General features: G+C 41.2%; 1 protein-coding gene across 12 annotated transcripts in view; it reads left to right on the forward strand.

The window, feature by feature from the left end:
- CNBP (CCHC-type zinc finger nucleic acid binding protein) overlaps positions 1 to 25,083 on the forward strand; it is a 70,457-nt gene that overhangs the window by 39,363 nt on the left and 6,011 nt on the right. For 5 of the 12 annotated variants that reach the window (XM_080807434.1, XM_080807435.1, XM_080807445.1 and 2 more), the window contains exon 1: positions 19,049 to 19,206. The exons of 2 other annotated variants lie outside the window; for them this stretch is intronic. Coding sequence is in view for 1 of the 10 variants with exons in the window: in XM_080807443.1 (XP_080663569.1) it covers positions 23,987 to 24,008 (22 nt within the window). In the remaining 9 variants the exon portion in view is untranslated. Of the gene's footprint in view, positions 1 to 19,012; positions 19,207 to 20,912; positions 21,009 to 23,860; positions 24,009 to 25,083 lie in introns of those variants that run through there. 5 more of the 12 variants (XM_080807443.1, XM_080807441.1, XM_080807439.1 and 2 more) reach the window with 5 other exon arrangements.

Consider the following 25,083-nt stretch of genomic DNA (forward strand, 5'->3'; position numbering starts at 1 on the left):
AGAGAGGCAGGCAGAGAGAGGAGGAAGCAGGCTCCCTGCCGAGCAGAGCGCCTGATGTGGGGCTCGATCCCAGGACCCTGGGATCATGACCTGAGCCCAAGGCAGAGGCTTTAACCTGCTGAGCCACCCAGGTGCCCCTGGCTACAGTAATTTTTTACTGGACACTATTTTTTAGAGTAGTTTTGGGTTCCTGGAAAGATTGAATGGAAGATACAGAGCTCCCCTATACCCTCTGCCTGAAGACACACACTTTGCCCCCTGCTATTAATATCTCCCACCAGAATGGTATATCTGTTACAGTCAATGAACCTATACTGACAGACCATAATCACCCAAAACCCATAGTTTCCACTCTTGGTGTTGTATAGTCTTAGGGTTTGGAGAAATTTATAATGATATATATTCACCATCATAGTATCATATAGAGTAGTTTCACTCCCTTAAAAATCTTCTGCAATTTTAAAAATAAATTGCCAACAGTTGAAACTGGGAGATTTGTCATAAAAACCAAGAATTTCAACTTCTTTCAAAATATGAGAAAGAGGGGCACCTGGGTGGCTCCGTGGGTTAAAGCCTCTGCCTTCGGCTCAGGACATGATCCCAGGGTTCTGGGATTGAGTCCTGCATCGGGGAAATCTCTGCTCAGCAGGGAGCCTGCTTCCCTTCCTCTCTCTCTGCCTGCCTCTCTGCCTACTTGTGATCTGTCTGTCAAATAAATAAATAAAATCTTTAAAAAAAAGAAAATATGAGAAAGAAACCCAAAAAACAAAAACAAAAACAAAAAATGAGACACCTGACAACCCTAATCCCATATTCTCCAAAGACAGCCCACTAGATCTGAATAAGGGCTATCCCCTTTGGGTAGGTGGGCTTGCATGCTCAAGTTTGTTTCGATCATTTTCATTCTACCTTGTCCCTAAGTTATCTTAGGTAACTTTACCCTTACCTCCTTTCCTCTTAGGTAGATGGCAGTTGGAACAAGGAAATTAAGCAGGAAGGACAGAAAGCAGCCAAGGACAGACCCTTTGGGAACACCAATGATTAAAGATTGGTAGGCCTTATGTTCCATCGAACATATGTTCCTCTTCTGAGCCGTTTTCTGGGTTTCCCTAATCCTTAGCTTGGCTTCTTGTTGCTTCACCAAGAATCTAATCGCTAGGGCACATGGGTGGCTCAGTCTGCTAAGCGTCCAACTCTTGATCTCAGCTCAGGTCTTGATCACAGCGTCCTGTGTTCAAGCCCTGTGTTGGGCCCCATGCTGGGCATGGAGCCTACTTTAAAAAAAAAAAGAATCTAATCATAGTTGATCTTGGAGGAGTCATTGAAGAGTCTAATCGTAGTTGATCCTGTTCTCGGAACGCCTTTCCGCAATTCTTTTATTCCTTTTTCTCTTTCCTAGACAGAAGGTTATTGAAAACTGGAAATTAAAAGTAGTCTTTTTCTTCCCATTCGTTGGAATAAAACACTTACATTAGATAACAGTGAATGAGATAGCAAGTCTTGAGGTATTTTGCCAGAATGATTAACTGACCAAAAAATATTGGAGAACCGCTGTTTCGTCATGTTGAGTAAAAATGTCCTGGAATCCTCTTTGTAGGGTCCAACGGGTAGTTTTCTGATATTCTAGTAATAATAGTAGCTAAATATGGGTAGCACTTTACAGTGTAAAAAGTGCTTCGTACAGACATCATTGTAAACTCTCAACCCTCTTGTTGGGTAAGCATCCAACCTTCCCTTTCTATGGTAGTTCCATTTTTTTTTTTTAAGATTTTATTTATTTATTTGACAGACAGAGATTACAAGTAGGCAGAGAGGCAGGCAGAGAGAGAGAGGGAAGCAGGCTCCCTGCTAAGCAGAGAGCCAGATAGGGGCTCGATCCCAGGACCCTGGGACCATGACCCAAGCCGAAAGCAGAGGCCCAACCCACTGAGCCACCCAGGTGCCCCTGGTAGTTCCATTTTAAAGCTATTTGTGTTAACATCAATTCTGGAGATTCCAGATTCTGTTACTGCATCATTGCAAAGGCCGCATAAAACCCAAGCCAACCGATGTTGTCATCAGCAAATCGAGGTTGGCCAGTACTGAAAAAACAGGAAAAGCCTGTGGAAAATGCCTTGTCTTAGCGACTTTCGAGTGAGATATAATAAATGCTGGCTCTGAGGATAATGAACAATCTGAGCACACTCTCAGGCCTGATGCTGACATTCACTTAATAATAATTCACTGAACTCCGATGTTCAAGATACTCTGTTAGATACTGGTCCTATAAAAATTAGTCAGGCCTTGCCTACCCTGGATCTTGCACAGTCTAGAGTTTAGAATCATATAACGACCTTAAGAGATTAACCAATCTCTTTTCCTTTTTAAAGATTTTATTTATTTATTGAGAGAGAGAAAAAGAGAGAGAGAAAGAGAGAAAGCACACACATGGATTCGAGCGGGTGTGGGGGTGTGAGCGGAGGGGAGGAGGGAGAGGGAAAAGCAGGATTCCCCGCTGAGCAGGGAGCCCAATGGGGAATTGGATCCCAGGACCCTGGGATCATGAACTGAGCCGAAGGCAGATGCTTAACCGACTGAGCCACGCAGGTGCCCAGGAGATTTGTTTTCAAAGACTTCCTCTGATTTTACTTTTCAGAGTTCTCCTCATTTTCCCTATTGTGGATCTTAAACTACAGTTTCAGCTTTTATGTCCCCACATGATAACCCAAGGTACTGTCCTTTATATGGCAACATATAAAAGTCTTAAAAGTGGGTAGAATAAAAAAGTAGTTAAGGGGGGGGGTTGGGTGGCTCAGTGGGTTGAAGCCTCTGCCTTCGGCTCCGGTCGTGATCCCAGAGTCCTGGGATCGAGCCCCGTGTCGGGCTCTCTGCTCCACAGGGAGCCTGCTTCCACCTCTCTCTCTGCCTGCCTCTCTGCCTACTTGTGATCTCTGTCTGTCAAATAATAAATAAATAAATCTTTAAAAAAAAAAAGTAGTTAAGGGTCTGTGCCTATGATATAAGGAAACTTGAGGAGCCTATTCTCTCTCTCTTTTTTTTAAGATTTATTTAATTAATTAATTAATTTGAGAGAGAGTGAGATTGAGAGAGCACACACTAGGAGAGGGAGGGGCATACGGTGAGGGAGAAGCAGACTCCCGCTGAGCAGAGAGCCTGATGAGCCACTCCATCCCAGGACCCCAGGATCATGACAGCCCACCTGCCCAAAGTGGACAGCTGTTATTCAGATGCTTAAGTGATGGAGCCACCCAGGTGCCCGGAGCCTGTCCTTTATTAGCCTCTCTATGAAATCTACCACAAAGGATTTAATGGGCTCTTCAAGAAGGACCCATGGAAGAAACCCAGGAAAAGATAAGACCCTTGGCTAATGTCTCCTCACTTCTCAATAGGAAGCTCTGTGTTGGCTCTTTTGCTCAGCTGAGATCACTAGTCAATAGTACAGGCAAGACAATGCTAAGGAGTGGGAAAGGGCATTGTGAAAAGGAAGAAGGATAGTAATCAAAGACAATTGTCACCCTCCAGTTGGGTCTAGGCCCCGTCAGTATCCTTGGAGCTGTTGATATGCAGAGGAGGTTTTACCCTCCTGCTATTCTTCTGATTTTCTAGTAATCAAGGGCGCAGAAGGTGCTGTGGGCTGGTGTGTGCACCGTGGGCATACACGCGTGCGCACATGCGCGCGAACACGCGCACACACACACACACACACACACACAATCAGATTGCTGCTCTGAGCTTGGAATGCTGCCTGCAGCTGGAGACCTACACCTACACCGAATTCTTCAGACATACACACCACTCAGGTGCTAAAGCTCTCAAACATCCCTTCTATTAGCCCTTCTTCACTCCCCTCCTCACCCCCACCAAACAGCCGGTAGACAGTTTCCTGGGAATAGCAAGCCAACAGGAAAAGCTGGTTGAACAGCAGTCAGACATTCAAAGGTCCCAGTGCCAGCCTAGGCTCCAGGTTCGTCAGCTCTGAAAACTGCAAACAGAGGGGATAGGAAACAGGAAATTGTCTCTGCCCTCTTTTTCTCCTCCCTCAATTTAAAAACATTGTTAATGCTCAAGGATAGCTGGTCAGGGTATTCTGATTACTCAACAGCATCCTTGCCATATTCAGGGAGAAAATGATCTTGTGTTTTATTTTTAACAGCAATAGTGTATTTCTTGAGGATCTTTTTTTCTACCATAATGACCACACAAATTACTCCAGCAGCTAACCCTCAAAGTCAGAGTTCAAAAGCAGATACTGAGATTGGATTAGGTGAGAGGCTCTGGAAGTGCACCCCCGTCTACTTCTCTGCTCCTCTTCACTGTTGGTTTTTTTTTTTTTAAAGATTTTATTTATTTATTTGACACAGAGAGACCAAGTGAGAGACAGAGGGCAAGCACAGGCAGGGAAGAGGCAGGCAGGGGAGAGGCAGGCTCCCTTCAGGACCCTGGGATCATGACCTGAGCCAAAGGCAGCTGCTTAACCGACTAAGACAACCAGGTGCCCCCTCCTCTTCCACTGTTAAGGATTCCTTTGAATTTCATCTGCTTTCCCACACTTGCTCCCTTTGCATACCCTCCACTCTGTCTTTGCCAAATCTACCCATCCCTCATGCTGTCTTGGGATTGTTTACATTCTGTTGTACTTCCTCTGCTCTTATTTACTTCATATTTATTCTTTTTTTTTTTTAAGATTTATTTATTTATGGGGCTCCTGGGTGTCTCAGTTGGTTAAGTGTCTGCCTCCGGCTCAGGTCACGATCCTGAGGTCCTGGGATCAAGCCCCGTGTCAGAGTCAGCTTCTCCCCCTGCCCCTCCCCGCCGCTCAAGCTCTCTCTCTCTCAAGTGAAAAAAAAAGATTTATTTAATTATTTTGGAGTTGGGAGGGGTAAAGGAAAAGAGTCTAAAGCAAACCGTCTCCTCACAACCCTAAGATTGTGAGCGTAAATCAAGAGTAGTACGCATAACTGACTGAGCCACCCAGGCACCCCGTATTTACTCTTACATTAATTCAGGTTTTACTCTTACTTTAAAAGGAAACTTGAAAAAAAATTTATATAATTGTCGTTGACACAATGTTCCACTAGCTTCAGGTGTACAACATAGAGATTTGGACAAATTTCTTTTTTTTTTTTTTTTTAAGATTTTATTTATTTACCTGACAGAGAGAGGCACAGCGAGAGATGGAACACAAGCAGGGGGAGTGGGAGAGGCAGAAGCAGGCTTCCTGCTGACCAGGGAGCCTGATGCGGGACTTGATCCCAGGACCATGGGATCATGACCTGAACTGAAGGCAGACACTTAATGACTGAGCCACCCAGGCGCCCCATATTTACTCTTACATTAATTCACATTTTACTCTTACTTTAAAAGGAAACTTGAAAAAAATTTTTATATAAATGTAGTTGACACAATGTTCCACTAGCTTCAGGCTACAACATAGTAATTTGTACAAATTTCTGTATTATTCTCTGCTCACCACAAGTATAGCTACCATCTATTACCATACAACATTGTTACAATACCATCGACTATATTCCCTATGCTGTGCCTTTTACTCCCATGATTTAGTCATCCCATAACTGGAAGCCTGTATCTCCTGCTCACCTTCACCTATTTTGTCCATCGCTTCATCCCCTCCCCTCTGGCAGTCATCATTGTGTTCTCTGTATTTACCGGTCTGTTTCTGCTTTTTATTTGTTATTTGTTTTTGTTTTTAGAATCAACATATGACTGAAATCATGTGATATTTGTTTTTCTCAGTCTGACTTATTTCACTTAGTATAAAATCCTCTAGGTCTGTCCCCATTGTCACAAATGACACAATCTCATCCTTTTCTATGGCTGCCTAATATTATATATATTGCATATATATGCATAATATTTTATATGTGTAAACATTATATATATAAATATCAGATATCTCACATCTTCTTTATCCATTCATCTATCAATGGACACTTAGGATACTTCCATATCTTGGGTACTGTAAACAATGCTACAATAAAATAAACATAGGGGTGCATAGCTCTTTCAAATAAATGTTTTCTTTTTCTTTGGTATATACCCAGCAGTGGAATTATTGGATCATACGGTATTTCTATTTTTAATTTTTTGAAGAAACTCCATACTGTTTTCCGCAGTGGCTGCACCAATTTACATTCTACCAACAGTGTAGGAGAGGGTTCCCTTTTCTTCATATCCTCACCAAGCCTTGTTATGTCATGTCTTTTTGTTTTCAGGCATTCTGACAGTGTAAGGTGATATCTCATTGTGGTTTTGATTTGTGTTTCCCTGATGATGAGTGATGTTGAGCTTCTTTTCATGTGTCTGTTGGTAATCTGGAGGTCTTCTTTGGAAAAATGTCTATTTCAGGTCCTCTGCCAGTTTATTTTTTATTTTTTATCTTTTTAAAAGACTTTATTTGAGAGAGAAAGAGAGAGAGAGAGAGGGAGAGAATGAGTGGTGGGGATGGACAGAGGGAAATAGAGAGAAAAACAGACGTTCTGCTGAGCAGGAAGCCCAGATCTCAGGACTCAGAGATCATGACCTGAGATGAAGGCAGATGCTTAACTGACTGAGCCACCCAGGCGCCCCCCCCCGTATGTTTTTTAATTGGATCATTTATTATTATTATTATTATTATTATTTTTGGTGTTGAGTTTTGTAAGTTCTTTATATATTTTGAATATTAACCCTTTATCAGGTATGTCATTGCAAATATCTTCTCCCATTCAGTAGGTTGACTTTTTGTTTTTGTTGATTGTTTTCTTTACTGTGCAAAACGTTTTTATTTTGGTGTAGTCCTAATAGTTTATTTTGCTTTTGTTTCTCTTGCCTTAGGAGCCCTATTTAGAAAAATGTTGCTATGACCGATGTCAGAGAAATTACTAGCTTGCTCTCTTCTAGGATACTTTTTGGGATTCACATGTAGGTTTTTAATCCATTTTGAGTTTATTTTTGCGTATGGTGTTAGAAAATGGTCCAATTTCATTCTTTTACCTGTAGCTGTCCAGTTTTTCCAACAACATTTATTGAAGATACTGTTTCTTCCTCATTGCACATTCTTGCCTCCTTTGTCCTAGATTAATTGACCATACAATTGTAGGCTTATTTCTGGGTTCTCTAGTCTGTTGGATTGATCTATGTGTCTATTTTTGTGCCAGTACCATACTGTTTTGATTACAGTTTTATAGTATATCTTGAAATCTGGAATTGTGATACTTCTAGCTTTGTTCTTCTTTCTCAAGATTGCTTTGGCTGTTTGGGGTCTTTTGCACTTCCATACAAATTTTAGTATTGTCCTAGTGTTTTGAAAAATGCTGTTGGTATTTTGGTAGGAATTGCATTGAATCTCTAGATTGTTTTGGGTAATATGGGCATTTTAACAATATTAATTCTTCCAATCCATAAGCATGAAATGTCTTTCCATTTGTTTATGGCATCTTCAAGTTCTTTCTTTCTTTCTTTCTTTTTAAGATTATTTATTTATTTATTTGACAGAGAGAGAGAGATCACAAGTAGGCAGAGAGGCAGGCAGAGAGGGGGAAGCAGGCCCTCCGCTGAGCAGAGAGCCTGATGCGGGGCTTGATCCCAGGACCCTGAGGTCATGACCTGAGCCAAAGGCAGAGGCCTAACCCACTGACCCACCCAGATGCCCCTCAAGTTTTTTCTTTGATGTTTTATAGTTTTTAGAGTGCAGGTCTTTCACCTTTGGTTAAGTTTATTCCTAGATATTTTATTCTTCATGGTGCAATTATAGATGGTATTATTTTCTTAATTTCTTTTTTTAAAAGATTTTATTTTTTAAGTTATCTCTGCACCCACAGCCCTGAAACCAAGAGTCACCTACTCCACCAACTGAGCTGGCCAGGTGCCTCATTTTCTTTCTTTCTTTCTTTTTTTTATTTTTCTTTAAGATTTTATTTATTTATTTGCGAGAGAGAGAGAGAGATCATGGGGGGGTAGGGTAGAGGCAGAAGCAGACCCCCGCTGAACAGAAGCCCATTGTGGGACTTAATTCCAGGACCCTGAGATTGTGACTTGTTAAAGTGGATGCTTAACTGACTGAGCCACCCAGGTGCTCCAGTTTCTTTTTTTCTTTTTTTTTAAGTTTTATCTTATTTATTTGAGAGAGAGTGAGCAGGGGGGAAAGGGCAGAGGGAGAGGGAGAGAAATCTCAAGCAGACTCCCCGCTGAGCATAGAGTCTAAGGCAGGGCTTGATCCTAGGACCCCAAGATCATGACCTGAGCAGAAAGCAAGAGTCAGCCACCTTACTGACTTACCCACCTAGGGGCCCCTCACTTTCTTAATTTATAAAAGGAAACTTTTGGAAGCATCCTAAATGTCCATTGAGGGATGAATGGATAAAGAAAATGTGGTGTATATATACAATGAACTATTATGCAGCCATATAAAGGAAGGAAATCCTGCAATTTGTGACAACATGGATGGACCTTGAAGGCATTACACTAAGTGAGATAAGTCAGGCAAAGAATACAAACACTATGTGATCTCACTTATATATGGAATCTAAAAAAACAAACAAAACACCATACATACACAAGCAAAAAAAATTTAAAAAGTAGAAGCCCATAAATAGGGAGAACAGATTGGTGGTTGCCAGAGGCAGGGGCAGGGTGGTAGGTGAAGTAGGTGAAGGGGATCAAAAGGTACAAACTTCCAGTAATAAAATAAATGAGTCCCAAGGGTATAATGTACAGCATGGTGACTATAGTGAATAATACTGTGTTGTATATTTGCAAGTTGCTAAGAGAGTTAATCTTAAAAGTTTTCATAATAAAAAAAATGTATAACTATGTATAGTAATGAATGTTAAATAGATTTATTGTGGGGATCATTTTTCAATATATACAAATATGAGATCTTTATATTGTTACACCTGAAACTAATACGTTTTTAAAATCAATTTTATCTTTTTTTAAAAAGACTTTATTTATTTGAGAGAGAGAGAGAGAGAGAAAGCACGAGGCGGGGTTGTGGAAGGCAGAGGGGGAGGGAGAAGCAGGATCCCCACTGAGCAGGGAGCCCGACATGGGGCTTGATCCCAGGACCCTGAGATCATGACCTGAGCCAAAGGCAAGTGCTTAACCGACTAAGCCACCCAAGCGCCCCTTTATCAATTTTATCTTGATTAAAAATGCCCCAGGTTGCCTGGGTGGCTCAGTGGGTTAAGCCTCTGCCTTCAGCTCAGGTCATGATCTCAGGGTCCTGGAATCGAGCCCCACATCAGGCTCTCTGCTCGGCGGGGAGACTGCTTCTCCCTTTCTCTCTGCCTGCCTCTCTGTCTGCTTGTGATCTCTCTCTCTGTCAAATAAATAAATAAAATCTTTTTTAAAAATGCCCCAAATCTGCAACTTACTTTCAGCTGCCTTAGCAATAAAATATGTATGTGCGTATGTGAACAGAGGAGGAAATTTGATTACACAAATGAGAAAACAGAGTAATTTATCTCTTATGTTTTCACAATAAAAAGATAATGTTCTAGATGGTTACTTGGACCTATGCTCTCCTCATTAAGAAAGGTTAAATACAGTGTTGTGGAGGTAAAGACTGGCAAGAATACAGTGTTGTGGAGGTAAAGACTGGCAAGAACCAAACTGGGAGTTTTCCCTTGAGACAGATAGAAGGCTTGAAAGAACTTGAAATGAGACTTTATTAACATCTGATGTCACTTAGTTGATGCCCTGCCATATGCCACCTGAAAGCACTGAATGCATCCCATTCTGTGAAAAACACTAAGGAGGCTGATGCCTCCTACAAATAAAATCTTGGGGGGCGGAGGGAAGGTCTATATATTTCTACTTAAAATATATAGACCTTCCCTCCGCCCCCCAAGATTTTATTTATTTATTTGACAGAGAGAGAGAGATAGTGAGAGCAGGAACACAAGCAGAGGGAGTGGGAGAGGGAGAAGCAGGCTTCCCGCTGAGCAGGGAGGGAGTCCATTACGGGGCTCAATCCCAGGACCCTGGGACCATGACCTGAGCTGAAGGCACGAGCCTAATGGACTGAGCCACCCAGGTGCCCCATGAGGCTTCTGTAAGAAATAAATGAAGTGAAAAATACCCTGGGTGGTGCGGCCTGTAATAATCTCTCGATAAATTCTGGTTGAACGTTTATATGGAAACTATAAGGTGCTATGTAAATGAAGTTATTATTAACCTAGCATGCGTTGGTTGATAAAATGATAGTCCCTGATAGAGCAGGGCATGTCAACGTTGACGAGAGTAGGAAGCTGGCCCTGACCAAATCAGGAAATCCCTAGGAAACTAGATGTGTATTTCAAGTGTCAGAAAGGAAGAAAATAGGAAGCACAGGAGAGATCCCATTAACCACCCCCTTTAGTTTAGTCTAGAGCTGGTCTTTGAATTCTGTGCCACCTAAAGCAAACTTCATTTTGGATAAATCTTCAGCATCAGAAGTTTTAGAGTCAATGTTAGTCCCTGAGAACTTTTATTGCATGGAGTAGGGAAGCCAACCTCTAAATAAAGGAAAAATATTACTTCCAATCATTCTTCAAATGCAATAGAAATATTATCATTGCCTATTCAAGTGCCCAAGATATTGTCTTTATATGTTTTTAATCAGCATGGGAAAGGAATTTCATGCCTTAGATGTCTCAGAAACTGTTCTTCATATTTTACCTTGGTAAAAACACTTGGGAATTTGTGAAGCATTTTCCATTTAAATACCTTATTTAATCTTCGCCACTGCCCTTTGAAAATATCCAGAGCCTCTTTTCTTTAACATTTATTTGTTTGTTTTTTTTCTTAGAGATGTGCTTGGGGGGACGGAGGGAAAGGGATAGAATCTTAAGCAGTCTCCAGGCCAGAGTGGGGCTCGATCTCATGACCCTGAGATCACAACCTGAACCGAAATCAAGAGTCAGATGCTTAACCAACTGACGCCCCTAACATTCGTATGTATAGCATAGTTGTAAATTTCATGCTCCTAGAAATCCTGGTACTTGCCTTTATGGTTTTTTTTCCCTCCTGTGGTTTGAGGGGAAATTATAAGAAACTTTGTATATCAGTTTCTTCACAGGCAATCCACATGAACAGTCGCAATGTTCTTATAAATAAACTAGTCAAGATAATTTTGGGCAGTGAATGTTTTATAAGGTAATTTATTGAAATGAGAGCTAAATTTGGAATTGTTAATTCAGCTATGCAGACTGTTTCACTGTAAGCACCGCACCCCAGCCGGGACTCTGCAGATGGGAAAGACAGCTCACTGAGCTCAGAAGATGGTACTGGCTGTGCCAGCTTGTACAATCCACAGCTTTATGGCCAAGATTGCAGAAGTGTGGCTTCCCCTTCAGTCAAAGGAGAAAGGAGAGCAGCTGAGCAGAAGAGAAAGTTAGAAAGGAAAAGCCTCACTATTACCTGAAATTGCATTGCTTTTGGTTTGTTCAAAAGCTATTTCCCATTACAAAGTCACTTGGAGAGCACTGACCATACCAGAATGATCAGCATTCTCTGTGGCTGGCTGAAGGGTGAGTCAGGATTCTAAATTCTGGCTGCAGTGCTAGGGAAAATGGAAACACCAGTGGAGGAGTACATCATGATGTCAGCAGTTTCCGAGGGCTGATTAAAATGCTGCAAATCATGGTTTTGGGATGCAATAAATGCACCTGAATGCCCTCCCCCAAAACGAGGCAAAGGGTTTGCTAAAAGCAAATCCAAGGACTCATGGCATTTGCTCTCAAGCAGGCAGAAATTTTGATATGCTCTGCCTGGCCTTCAACATGACATCATTAAAGCACATCGTTGGCATTTAACAGATGCAATGGTGCTACGAAATGTAGGGGTCGCAGTAGTCTCCCCAAACTCTCGATGGGTAGCCCTGAGTGACCTTCCCTGAATGAAATCACTCTGTCTCTTCATCAGTGATCCAAATCCAATTTTCAGGAATTCTTTATCCCTGTCTGAACTTTACATCACATTGAGAAACAATGATCACCAAGATGTCAACACATACAATTTCATATAACTGAAAAAGGATTGGTATCCTGAACATATAAAGGATGCTTTCAGGGGCACCTGGTTGGCTCAGTCACTAAGTGGCTGCCTTTGGCTCAGGTCATGATCCCAGGGTCCAGCGGGGAGCCTGCTTCTCCCTCACTGTATTCCCTCTCTCGCTGTTTCTCTCTCTCCCTGTCAACTAAATAAATAAAATCTTTAAAAAAAGAATGCTTTCATATCAGTAAGAAAAAGGCAAACAAAATAGACCAAATGAGCAAAATTGGCCCTTCTCAAAAGAGGAAACTTGAAGAGCCTACACATATATTAAAAGATGATCAACCTCACTGGTAATGTGGGAAATGTTAAATGAAAAATGAAATACCAAATGAAAGCATGTTTACACACAACCCTGCACACCAATGTTCATAGCAACTTTATTTGTAATAGCCCCAAATAAGAAATAGTAGTCCTCTACTGTTGGTTAATCTATGGTTTATCTATAAAGGGGAATGCTAAGCAGTAGTAAAGGAACAAACTATTTGATGCACACAACTCCCATGATTCTCCAGCCAATTATCTCAGTGAAACAAAAGCCAATCCCAAAAGGTTACATACTGCACAATTCCATTTATATAACTTTTTGAATATTTTATATATAACATTTTTGGGGCGCCTCGGTGACTCACTTGGTTAAAGCATCCGACTCCTGATTTCTGCTGAGGTCATGATCTCAAGATCCTGGGATCAAGCCTTGTTGGGCTCCACGTTCAGCAGGGAGCCTACTTGAGAATTCTCTCTCTCCCTCTCCCTCTGCCCCTCCCCTGCTCATACTCTCTCTCTCTCAAATAAGTCTTTAAAAATTTTATATATAACATTTTTAAAGTTTGTTTATTTTTTTAGTAATCTCTACGCCTAACCTAGGACTCAAGAGTCACATGTTCCTCCAGCTGACCCAGCCTGGAGCCCCTATATATAATATTTTTCAAAGGACATTTTGGAAATGAAGAACAAGAATTAGGGAGGAGGAGAAGAGTGGGAAGGAAGTAGGTGTGGGTATAAAAGGGCAACAGGAGTGAATCTTGCGATGTTGAAGGTGTTCAGGTGTTCTGTATCTTGAGTATGTAGGCAGTTACACTGACCTACATGTTAGATTCAATTGTATAAAGCTACACACACACACAGACACACAGAGTACAAGTAAAATGGGGGAAATCTGAACAAAATAATTGGACTGTATTGATTTCACTATCCTGATTGTAACATTATACTACATTTTTGTAAGATGTTACTATTGGGGAAATTGGGAAGGGATATACAAGATCTCTCTGTATTACTTCTTTTTTTTTTTAAGATTTTATTTATGTATTTGATGCAGTGAGAGAGAGATCACAAGGAGGCAGAGAGGCAGGCAGAGAGAGATGGGGGAAGCAGGCTCCCCGCTGAGCAGAGAGGCCGATGCGGGGCTCGATCCCAGGACTCTGAGATCATGACCTGAGCCGAAGGCAGAGGCTTAACCTACTGAGTCACCCAGGCACCCCTCTCTGTATTACTTCTTTCAACTACATGTAAATCTACAATTATCTCAGTAAAAACAAACAAAACAGAGACAACATGTTTCATCCATCAGATCGGCAAAAAATAATTTCACAGTGTGAAGTGTTGGCAAAGATTTGAGAAATATGGCACCATTACTCCCTGCTGCGGGGAGTATAATTCGGTATGACCACTTTGGAAAGCAATATGGCAGGCAGCCAGTGAAATTTAAATTACACACCCTTCCTTGCCCAACTGTTCTCCTTCTGGGTTTGTATACCCTAGAGAGAGTCTCCTACATGTCCCTGAAGAGACTTATGCAAGGGTGCTTATTACAACATTGTTTATAATAACAAAAAGTGGAAGTAATATAAATGCCTTCCAAATTGGGAATTGCTAAATAAAATATAGTATATTTATAATACATAGCTGTAAAAATGAACCAGATAAGATTATATATACAATATACATTATATTTACATGTTAAATATTTCAGAAACACAACATCAAGTTTAAAAAGCAAGATACAAAGTGATACTTATTCATTCAGCAAATATTTGAGAGCTTGCCATATATAAGGAGCTGTTCTAGGACCTGGAAGTATAGCAGAAAGCAGACAAAGCCAGAGTTCTTGCTTTGTGGATTTTTTGTTCTTAGAAGGGAACACAAACGAATAAGCAAATATATATGAGGTTATTTATGTAAAACTTTTAACTGTTCATGTGTATATATACACACACATATATATGTAGTTATGTGTGTACATATATATGTAATGTAGGCACTACGTAGTGTGGAGTTACTACATACTATGTATACATATAGAATCATTATATACTATATACATAGTAATTTTATTATATATTATAAAAAATAGACCAGAAAGATACACACCGTTTTTGTGATATTAGGAGGAAAGAAAAGAAGTGGGACTCAGGGTAAGGAGGGATAAAGGGAACATTAGCTGTGTCTATGATATTCTAATTGCCTAAAAGCCATTCTTTTGCCAGGTGTAATTTCAAATGTTCTCTTTTGTAGTTACAATTCATAACTGAAAGACATTTTCCTAGTATAAACATACAGAGTTTAAAATTAATGTTTCTTATATTGAAGTCTAAGTACATGTCCCAAGATTTAGAAATTGATTATTTATTCATCCTCCTTAAACTCATAAGTTTATCATTACTTTATAAATGAGAATGACCATTTGAGTTAATTTCCAGAGAAAAAGGCTGGAGACACAAGGCACAAGTGTAGAGTATTAGGTTTGGGCTCCCCTTTTCTTATCACCACTGCAGTTACTTGGATTAATTAGGTCACAAGCGTAGCTAGTAGCTCCTTCCTTATGATATGTGGGTGGGACTCTGATTTGCTCATGTTAAAGACATCAGTTCTTTTAGGGACTTGTAGGGACTCTAGGTAACTCTATAGGTCTCTGTCTCATTTAAAAATGAGGAAAAAAAATGAGGGGATTAGACGAAATATTCTGAGATTAGGCTAAATACTCTTTTAGATGTTAGATTCTAATTCACCCAATTATATAGTACTTATTTTTCAATTTAACCTTGAAAAGTCAATTACATTATTTTTGTAGATTATGAGAGCCAGGTGATCAAATTTTTAATGCTCTCTCAAAAAACAACTTAAGACATTTTGTGATTTGCCATTCACTACCTGTTTTAAAGTTTAAATAATGAAAGTGATCCATATGAAGTTACTTTTTTAAATGAATGCATCTGCTTTTCTTTTAAGAAAAAAATGGATGGTTTTACTTCAAACCTTTAAAAACTATTTGCAAGGGGTGCCTGGGTGGCTCAGTGGGTTAAGCCTCTGCCTTCGGCTCAGGTCATGATCCTAGGGTCCTGGGATCAAGCCCCGCATCGGGCTCTCTGCTCAGCAGGGAGCCTACTTCCCCCTCTCTCTGCCTGCCTCTCTGCCTGCTTGTGATCTCTCTGTCAAATAAATAAATAAAGTCTTAAAAAAAAAAAAAACTACTTGCGGATGATGTTCTCTTGCCAGTTATTTTTCAGAAGTAGAGATAGTTTCAATTTGGGGTCATAGAGGAGAAAGCCAACTAATGGAAAGCTCACTAAATCATCAGTCAGTGTTTCATATTTTCCTTATCATCCGTTAGTATTCCCTATACTGTCACTTTAAGGAGTCAATGGGAAATTGTAGAATTAGGTTTCGATAACTACTGGGAGGCTGGAAACTTTGTGTTTAAGCACTTAGGCTTCCTCTGTCTGAAGCCTGTCCTGTCAGTTATTCACTCTCTGACCTTTGGCAGAATCCTTGAATTCTCTGGAATTTTATTTCCTTATGGGGATAATAAAAGTACATATCTCATAGAGGTTTTGTGTAAACTTACAAAGAGGTCATAAACAATGACTGGCATATCATAAGCACTCCGTAATAATAACAAAAATAGTAGATAACACTTTAATAGTAATTGTGCCAGGTCCTGTTAAAGAACTTTATATATACTATTAGCTATTATTAGATTAACTGATCCCAATTTCAGGATTTAGTTTAGTAAACTGTTTTTAACTTCAGAAGCAGACAGGAGAGGTGAAACGATTTATGCTCCTTAAACTTATTTGCATATTTTCCAATTTAAGTCACAGAGACTCTTTCCCAGTAGGCAGAGAAAGCAAGACATGGAGGGTTTGGAAAGATATATACGATATCATCTCCATTGGACAGCAGAATTTAAGGCATGTACTATGCAGTTGGGCATTTTAGCGGAAATTAAGAATTGGCAGGTCTTGCTTCTCAACTGTACTCATTTTAAGGAATCCTGAATCATGCTGAATCATAGCATTTTAGCTGGTCCTCCCTCGGGACACTTAATACTTTTTTTTTTTTCCTTTAAGATTTATTTATTAATTTGAGAGAGAGAGAGAGAACAGAAGCAGAGAGAAGCAGGGCCCCCCCGAGCAGGGAGCCTGATGCAGGATTTGATCCCAGGACCCTGAGATCGTGACCTGAGCAGAAGGCAGAAACATAACTAACTGAGCCCCCCAAGGCGCCCCCCAGGCGCCCCACTTAGTACTTTCTTATGGTCCATTTCATCTTTCGAGATCTTCAGGGGAAAGATCTACATCTGAGCTAGTTACCTTTGTAACAGTTAACAGTGCTGAGCACAAAAAGTGGGAAAGACTGGGTAAGACTGAACACTGGAAGGGAGGAGGGGGAGAAAACACATTTTTAGAGGAGGGACTCTTTCTTCATATATGGTTGGCAGTTTATCTTTTGAGCAGGCTGGCTTTTTCCTTTCTTCTTTTCAAGCATCTCTAGTGAAATAGGTGTACCCAAGGGCATATCCAGACAACACAAACAAGTATAGTTAAATTCCATCACAAACCTCTGGAGACAGAATGTCTTGTGATCAGCGTGGCTCTGTTAATAGTAATAGTTATTGCAGAAAGCTGGATGCCAGGTAGAGAAGAGCCATTACCTGTTACCAGAGCTAAGCAGCAAAAACCACATTACATTTCCATTCCTTCCACTTAAGTCTTTTGAAACCTACAGAACCTTATGTCCACTGTCTATTTCACACCCACCCTCTTTTTAAAAAAATTTTTTTAACATTAGGAACATTCTGTCCCTGCATCTATAATAAATATCAAACATTTATGTAAGCACTGTGGTTGGAATGATAAATAAAAATCAAGACAAAAATAGGAATTGATGGTTACTATGACAGTTTAACTAGTCCTCCTGGCATGGCTTGGATGCATATAAGGTGGACTTCCTCCGTTTAGCCTCTTGCATTATACTGACTCACTGCTGGGGTTTAGGAAATCACTACTTAAGTGTCTGCAAATGCCACACTACTACTTACCTGAAGATATTATAAAGATTAATCAGTTAGGGAGGGGAAATCTATAAAGCTGAGTAAGCTTCTTGGTAATAAAACCCATGTAAGCACAAAACAGTTTTATTATTGGTAACTCTGGTGTTATATAATTCAATATACAAACTGCTAGGCAGCTCAATTTTATTGGAAGATTGGGACCCTTTCAAACTGAATTTTCATATATTTTTACTTTAATTTTCTTGGCTAAAAAAAGCTTGCAAAAAAAATCACTGGCCCTTGAAATAGGTGATTCACTCACTCTTTGATGATTGCTATCCTTCATTAAGCGCTGTGTTGAGCACAACTTGCTAAATGCACTATACAGTGATTAAGTAAGCACTAGTGATTTGAATCCAGGTTTAATGCCTTATTCTCAACACCTGTGCTCTTAACCACTGTATCTTCCTACCAACATGATTTTAAAAGTCATACAGCCTGGGGACTGGGAGGATTCAATGGGATGAGACCAAGGGCAAAGGACGGGTAAAGTCTTCACAGCTACTCACCAAATTAATGCTACAAACAAGGACTGTTTATCACAGTTTTAACATCTTAATAGATCTGTGCAATTAATTTCAAATAAGATGCTCATTAAAGGAATGAAAAGTAAATTTCTGGGATATACCAGCCAACAACTTGGCTGCTTATCAACCTTGAGGAGCATATTAAGTTAATAGGTGACTATAGTAATTTCAGGGCTTTTAGAGCTCAAGAGACTGGGGGTGCTTCAATTTTTTCTCCTCTTTTTAACAAAAGTCATTTCAAGATGGTACACAAAATTCTTGAAATTTTAGTTCACATTCAACAATTTAAATTGTTTTCATCTGAAAGAATATCTATGACTACATATCCAAGCTTTTTTGGAGAAGATACGAAATCTCAACTAAAGCCATTCCTGAACATGATAGCCCAGGCCAGATGGCTCTCCTGGCACACCGACTGACCCCCTTGAGTCGCAGGGAATGTGACTCATCAATGTGTTAAACGGTCACAAGGTGTGTTGTGAGGCAGAGAAGTCTCAGGGCCATTCCTTCGCCATCTTCACACCCTCCGCAGGGCAGGTCCCTTTCCCTCCTGGGGTACATTTTGTGAGGGTTGTTGGTGCTAGTTTATCTGTTAAGAGGTTTAAGCATCAGGGCTTCCACGCTCTGCCTAGGCTCACACAAAAACCAAAACAAAACTTAGGGCCTGTGACCTACAGCCACAGCAACTTCTGTCACTTGGCTGCCGCGACTTTTCCCTAAACTGAGATATGTGTTTTAGGAAACGGGTCCTAGCTCTGAAAGTCCCAACCACAGGTCTCCGAGCAGACGCTTTTTTCTGAGACCCAAAAGGGACAGGGATTTTCCCTGATCCCACGCTAATCACAGCCATTTCACTGAGACCCGCCCTCTAGCATCCCTGGTCGCCAGGCGCCGGGAGAGATCCCAACGCTGGAGACCCAAACTCCCCCCGGGTGGGGAGGAGCCTTGGAATAAGCGGAAAGGGCCCAAGAAAGGTCGGGACCTGGGTTCCGGGCGGGAAAGGCCGCGCGCAGGGCACGCCGGGAAAGGCCGCGGCGCGCGGAGGTAGAAGCCCGCCCCGCCCCGCGCCGCGCTCTAGCTGGGCGGCCCTCCTCTGGGGCGGCTCTGATTGGACGGCGGAGCTCCGCGTGCTGATTGGCCGCGTGGGCGAGGCGGAGGAGAGCCGTGCGCAGCGGCGTGTGTGGGGCCGTGTGCAGACCCGCGTGTGGCGCAGGCAAGGACCCTGAAAATAAACAGCCGCTACCTTGTGAGCCGCCTTTCCCGGGCCTGCGTCCGAGTCTCCGCCGCTGCGGGCCCGCTCAGACGCGGAAGGTGAGGGCCTAGAGCGGGGCCTGGGGTTGTGGGGAAGTCGCGGTGCGGGCCCTGGCCGAGGCGGACGGAGAGGTTGGGAGCGGTGAGGCGGCGATGGCGGCCGCACTCCGGCCTGCTCTGCTGCTGCGTCAGGCGGGAAACTCGGCTGCCACCGCCACCTCATGTCCGGGTTTCCGGCCTGCCGCAGTCGGGCGTCCCTGCCGCCCTTCCTTCCGTCTTGGGAAGCTGGGTCGCCGCGCCTCGGGGCCTCTTCAGGGCTAAGGCCGCACCCCAGGCCGCAGCCTCACAGCAAAGGAGGCCCCAGCCCGTGCGCCCTTGGGACTGAGGCCCTGAGACTTCGAGGGTCGCGGAATGCGGGACGGAGGGTCGATTTGGCGGGAACTTATTGGAAGGAGGCTGTGTGGTGGGAAAAGGACCCTGGTGCGGTTGGAGAGGGGGATGGGTTTGGGTATTTATGCAGGCCATGTGCTGGGGTAGTGGGCCTGGCGGGCCATGTGCCAAGGGTTGTGATGGGCTAAGAAAAGGGTCACTGAAGACGCGCTTGGGTTTAGAGTGGTGGGATACTCCGCCAGAAGGCCCGAGAATCTTCGAAATTCGTACTCTCCATACTTGATAGCTTCCCGATTCTTGAATTTTTATCGTGGTTCAAATGCTAAGTTACTTCTCTTAACGTTGCAATTCGAAAAAGAGGCAGATAGGTCTCGCTTTCCGTGAATCAACGAAATCTAACCATTTCATGGATTAGACAAATACAGTTTACTCTGAAATTGAGACGTGAAAGTTGATGAACCAGCCCCCATCTAGATATTCCAAATGTGAAAACCTATTTTAGGACGACATAATTGCCCACATTTGGGTCTGGGTGTTGATTTTATTATGGGTAAGGCGTATGCTTGTTGCCACATGTTAACCACATGGTCTCAGCCACAGGGCACTTCCAAAGGAAGTGACTACATCAGGTCTTGGAGATCTTAGAAAAAGCAAATACTGCTCAGTAGTGCTCTGTGACTTGGGATAGTGTGTTTCAGTCATTATCCAGAAAGAGCCATAGAGAGGGTAAGAAGCCAGGAGTCGATTAATTTACATCCTACAATCCTCCTCATACCCCAGAGTATACAAATTAAAAAAAAAAAGTTCCTTCTTTTCTATTGTTGGATCTCATTTTTGAAAGAAACAACCAGTTAATTTCCGCATGGAGGAGTTACCATAAATTAAGATAGCAACTTTGTTACTCTTGCCCAAACACTGTAAATTGCATGTACCATTTTGAGGGCTTTTAAAAGATGTATGAGATGAAAGTCTTACCTCTTAGGCTTTTTTTTTTTTTCTTTCTGCAAAGCAGTCATTTTCAAATGCTTAAAAAATCACTCTGATCATGGTTTAAATCAAATCCCCTACAAATGCAACGTACATAGGTACATGCTGTGTTTAGCTTGTTGAGCCTGATTCTTGTCTACAAGGAGCTCTCTGTACTGGAATATAAAAAGAATAATTTATTAGATTCCCAAGGGCTGAATTAAGGACTTAAAATTTTTTTCCAAATCACAACTCTTGGCAGCAGGTTTTTTTTTTTTTTTTTTTTTTTTAAGCTAACAGTATATGTTTGTGTACTTACCTGCATGTGTCACATTAGAAAACTTGGGTAAGTCTTAGCAGCCTAAAGGTCCACGTTTTCATACTGATGGGAGGTAATGTGTTTCAAACAGATGTGGAGTTTCTGTAAAATATTTTGAGCCAAATCAGTGGAAGACCAAAGGGCATTTATTACACTAGCATTTGAACAACTGGATCTCTTCTTTAAGGTATTATAAATGGGTTTTGTAGATGGTTATATGACTTTGGATTATTTTGCCTTTAAAAATAAATCTAATAAAAATATGTGGTATGTATATGGGAAGTTAACAGGATTGGTGCTTAAAAGCGATAGAACCACAGTTTGAATGATTGGAATGGTCTGTTGGCTAAGCACTTGACCACAAGAGAGATTTTGCCGTCCCCCCCCCCGCCCCTTGCGAGAGTGAGAATTTTTAAAAAATGTTGGCTTCTTTCCTCTTCCTAGCCTTCTGACAGTAAGTGGAGAGCCAGAAGACTGATGCCAAGGCATCCTGGCCTGCTATGTGGAGAATGCTCTTTCCCTACTGTCTGACTTAATAGAACTCCTATTCCGGCAGTGTCAGTTGTTGCTGCAGTAAGGGCATGCTAGTGAGAATTCAGTACGCTGTGCATCATTTTTGTGTTGTGAAGAACTGCTGGAATAATAAAGTGAGAGCTTGTGGCCAGCACAATTTAAGTTGAAGTAGGTAGAATCTGTTAAGCATTAGTATGAGAGTGTAGTATAGTGCTCACCTGGAGTGGCTCCATAATTACAAATGAGGCTGTTAACTGGTGAAATCAGGTTGCCAGTCTTTGGATCTGTGACACTCTTAAGTTCTACCACAAAAGTGGTTGAGAAAATCTGTCTTGGCTTAAAATTCAGGAAAGCTATGTGATGGTATACTGTGAATAAATTAATACATGGCAGTGAGTTTTTAAAAGGTTGATGAGTTCTAGTTTCAATTTACCTAAAGAGAATACTTTTGGCATTACAAATTAACATGTTTTACGTAGTCTCAGATCTTCAGTCTCCTTATCAGTGAAATGGGAACAAGAATACATAACTTGCAGGGTTGTAAGGATTACAGATAATATGTTTATTAACCTTTGAGTCATAGTAGATATTTAGTTATTAAAACCCTTTGGGGTAATCAGGGCAGGAACCAGGGTAAAAACCCAGAATTGCTCCTAGTATTAAACTCTGGTTTCCTTTATTCTGGCCAGAATGCAGGCAATGTGCAGCGTAACTTGCTTCCTTCCCTTCTGTCTGTAGTTTATCTATCTTACAAGAGTCTGAAGTGTTTCAGTACCATGTTGGAACACTAAACTGATTTATTAGAGCATAATGATGAGTACATTCAGAGGGGCAAAAGCTCCCCTATGATCTGGATATAGTTAGGTCAGCAACATGAATGAGTCAGGGATAACCCTATACTTAAGGGAAATAACTGGAGATACAGTAAATGTGAATACCCACAGCTATGTTATGAAAACCATGTAAAACAATAAAGATAGCCCGATCCACAAAAAACTTGTCACGCTCCCCCCCACTTGCCTGTCACTACTTATTTAAATATATTTGTAGCCAGAGTTAAGGTCTTACTGGGATTCACATTGTTAGTCTTGATAGTGTGCTGTTAAGATTTAAGTAGTTTACTAGCTTTGTTCTTAGTATCAAAAATGTGGAACACTTATGTTGATAAAGACAAGTTAGTATAATCAATAATGTTTTGGTATCAATTCCAGAATTTAAGCCTAGATAAGTGTAAAATAGTCAGACCTCTTAATTATATATGGTCTCAGTGAATTTTCAGTCTTTTCAAGTGATATCTTGACTGCCTTACTGCTGCCTGGCATGCCCCATTCTCCTGCATGTCTTCTTTTTTTTTTTTTTTTTTTTTTTAAAGATTTTTAAATTTTATCTATTTAACAGGACACAGTGAGGGAGGGAACACAAGCAGGGGGAGTGGGAGAGGGAGAAGCAGAAGCAGGCCCCCTGCCGAGCAGGGAGCCTGATGCAGGACTCCATCCCAGGACCCTGGGATCATGACCTGAGCAGAGGACATTCACTCAACGACTGAGCCACCCAGGTGCCCCTCCTGCATTTCTTTAAGCTGGTTTGTAACATGAAAACATGAAGTGGAAACTAAATAACTGGTTTCTGTTGTTGGAAACATAAAGTCATTTGGCATTATTACCCCATTTTTCTTAACCTCTTCATTCCATTTGAGAAGTTGACTTCGAGATGGGAAACTTGAGTATAAGCAGAGTTTGCCCTGTTGTAAGCCTGCTCTGTAGGCATTGCACTGGGTCCTAATCCACCTGTAAGCAGTCTAACTTAATTGGGGGAAGGGTAGAAAGACTAAACAGGGGACATAAACCCATAAAGTTTTTGTTTTTTTGTTTTCTTGTTTTTTAAATATTTTATTTATTTGACAGAAATCACAACTAGGCAGAGAGAGAGGAGGAAGCAGGCTCCCTGCGGAGCAGAGAGCCTGACGCGGGGCTCAATCCCAGGACCCTGAGATCATGACCTGAGCTGAAGGCAGAGGCTTTAACCCACTGAGCCACCCAGGTGCCCCACCCATAAAGTTTTTAAGTTGAGCACCTGTTAAGGACAAGACTCCTGGTAACAATCCTCATCACAGATCATTTTTATCATCTTTTTTCCTGAAAAGGACAGACTTTAAATTGTCTGAGGTAACACAGCAGGTGTTACCCAGGCTTACCTGTTAAGAGTCCCCAGATCTTTACTGTGTGACGGTGATAATCCGTGTAGATACAAGCAATGATTTTTAGCAGCAAAAAGGAAATACATGCTCTCCTTCTGCCCGGCAACAGTGAAAATACAGCATTTTGTCTTTTATTTTATTAGTAGATATGTCTTGTAGCATTCCATAAAATACTAGAGGTCTAGTAGATTATGAATTCCTGGAGTAATAGAATTTTATTAGATAATCCGAAATAAGCATTTATTGAGAGTGATAGTACATCCTCAATGAGTACATAATTTAAAAATACATAACCTTTTTTTACTTTTTTTTTTTCTTTTTTTTTTAAGATTTTATGACACAGCACACAAACGTGCAGGAAGGGCAGAGGGAGAGGAAGCAGCAGACTTCCCACTGAGCAGGGAGCCCAACTTGCAGTTCTATCCCATGACCCTGGGATCATGAGCTGAAGGCAGATGCCCAACCAACTGAGCCACGGCAGGTGCCCCTACATTGTTATTTTAAATTAATGGTGCAGTAATTCTTGTGCTAGCAAGAATTTAGGTGTTAGTACTTGGTTAGATTGGGTTGAGTCTGTACAAGAAACAGTTTGTTTCATTCGGCAAATGATTATTTATTGTCCCCTCCCCTCAAGCAGTTAAAGTACTGAGTATAACTGCTGCTAAAAGGATAATTGTATGGGGTGTTGTGATTGAAAGGTGAATTACTTGGTCTCTGCCCTCAGGAATATGATGAAAGTCAATATAGTAGTGTCATCAGACAGATACCAATAAAGTACTGTCAGCTTTACTAGGAAGGAGAGTTCCAGTCTAGGAGATGTGGTCAGATTCTTTTATAAGAGTTGGCATTTGAGTTGGCCATTGAAGGTTGGAAAAGGTTGTGACAGGTGGAGGGGGCAGAGGCAGCACAGTGCAGCAAAATTCCAGCCAGGAGTAGTCATAGGCAGTGAGAATCACAGAACCATAATTCTCTATGATCTTACCTTACTGCCTCTTTTCATAAGGAATAGCATATAATTCTCTATAAAGACCTTTTAATTAACTACGTTGTGCATATAAGATGAATATTAGGATGGGGACCTTCTAGGATAAGTGATTGGTCTCTAAAACATAGTGGGAATCGGTTGGTTTAATGTTAACTGATGAGACAAATCTATCACAGGAGACTGAGTGAAAATGTAGAACAGCTAATTGACTGTGATTGGCTTGACCAAAGGGGGAGAAGGCAGATTGCATATACATTGCCTAAGCCCACTGTGAAAAATCTTTTTAAAAGCATGTGGCCTACTGATGATGGATCTTTGGGAAGTTAATGAAATGTTTCTTTCCCTTTAAGACTTAGTATTTTTTTTTTGACCTGTATTTATTCCAGTAAACAAAATTATTTGAGACTAAAATTTGTTGATGGCAAAGCAAATATCTAAAACTAGTTAAAGTGTATGAAGTTGCATATCTGTTTAGTAGAGTCATTTAATTACTGTCTAAATGGAGAAATACTGCTTTCCCTAAATAATTTGTGGTTCATATAGAAATGATTACACTTTAACCAAATT

Source organism: Martes martes (genome assembly GCF_963455335.1).
Source record: "Martes martes genome assembly, chromosome: 1".
Classification (NCBI taxonomy): domain Eukaryota; kingdom Metazoa; phylum Chordata; class Mammalia; order Carnivora; family Mustelidae; genus Martes; species Martes martes.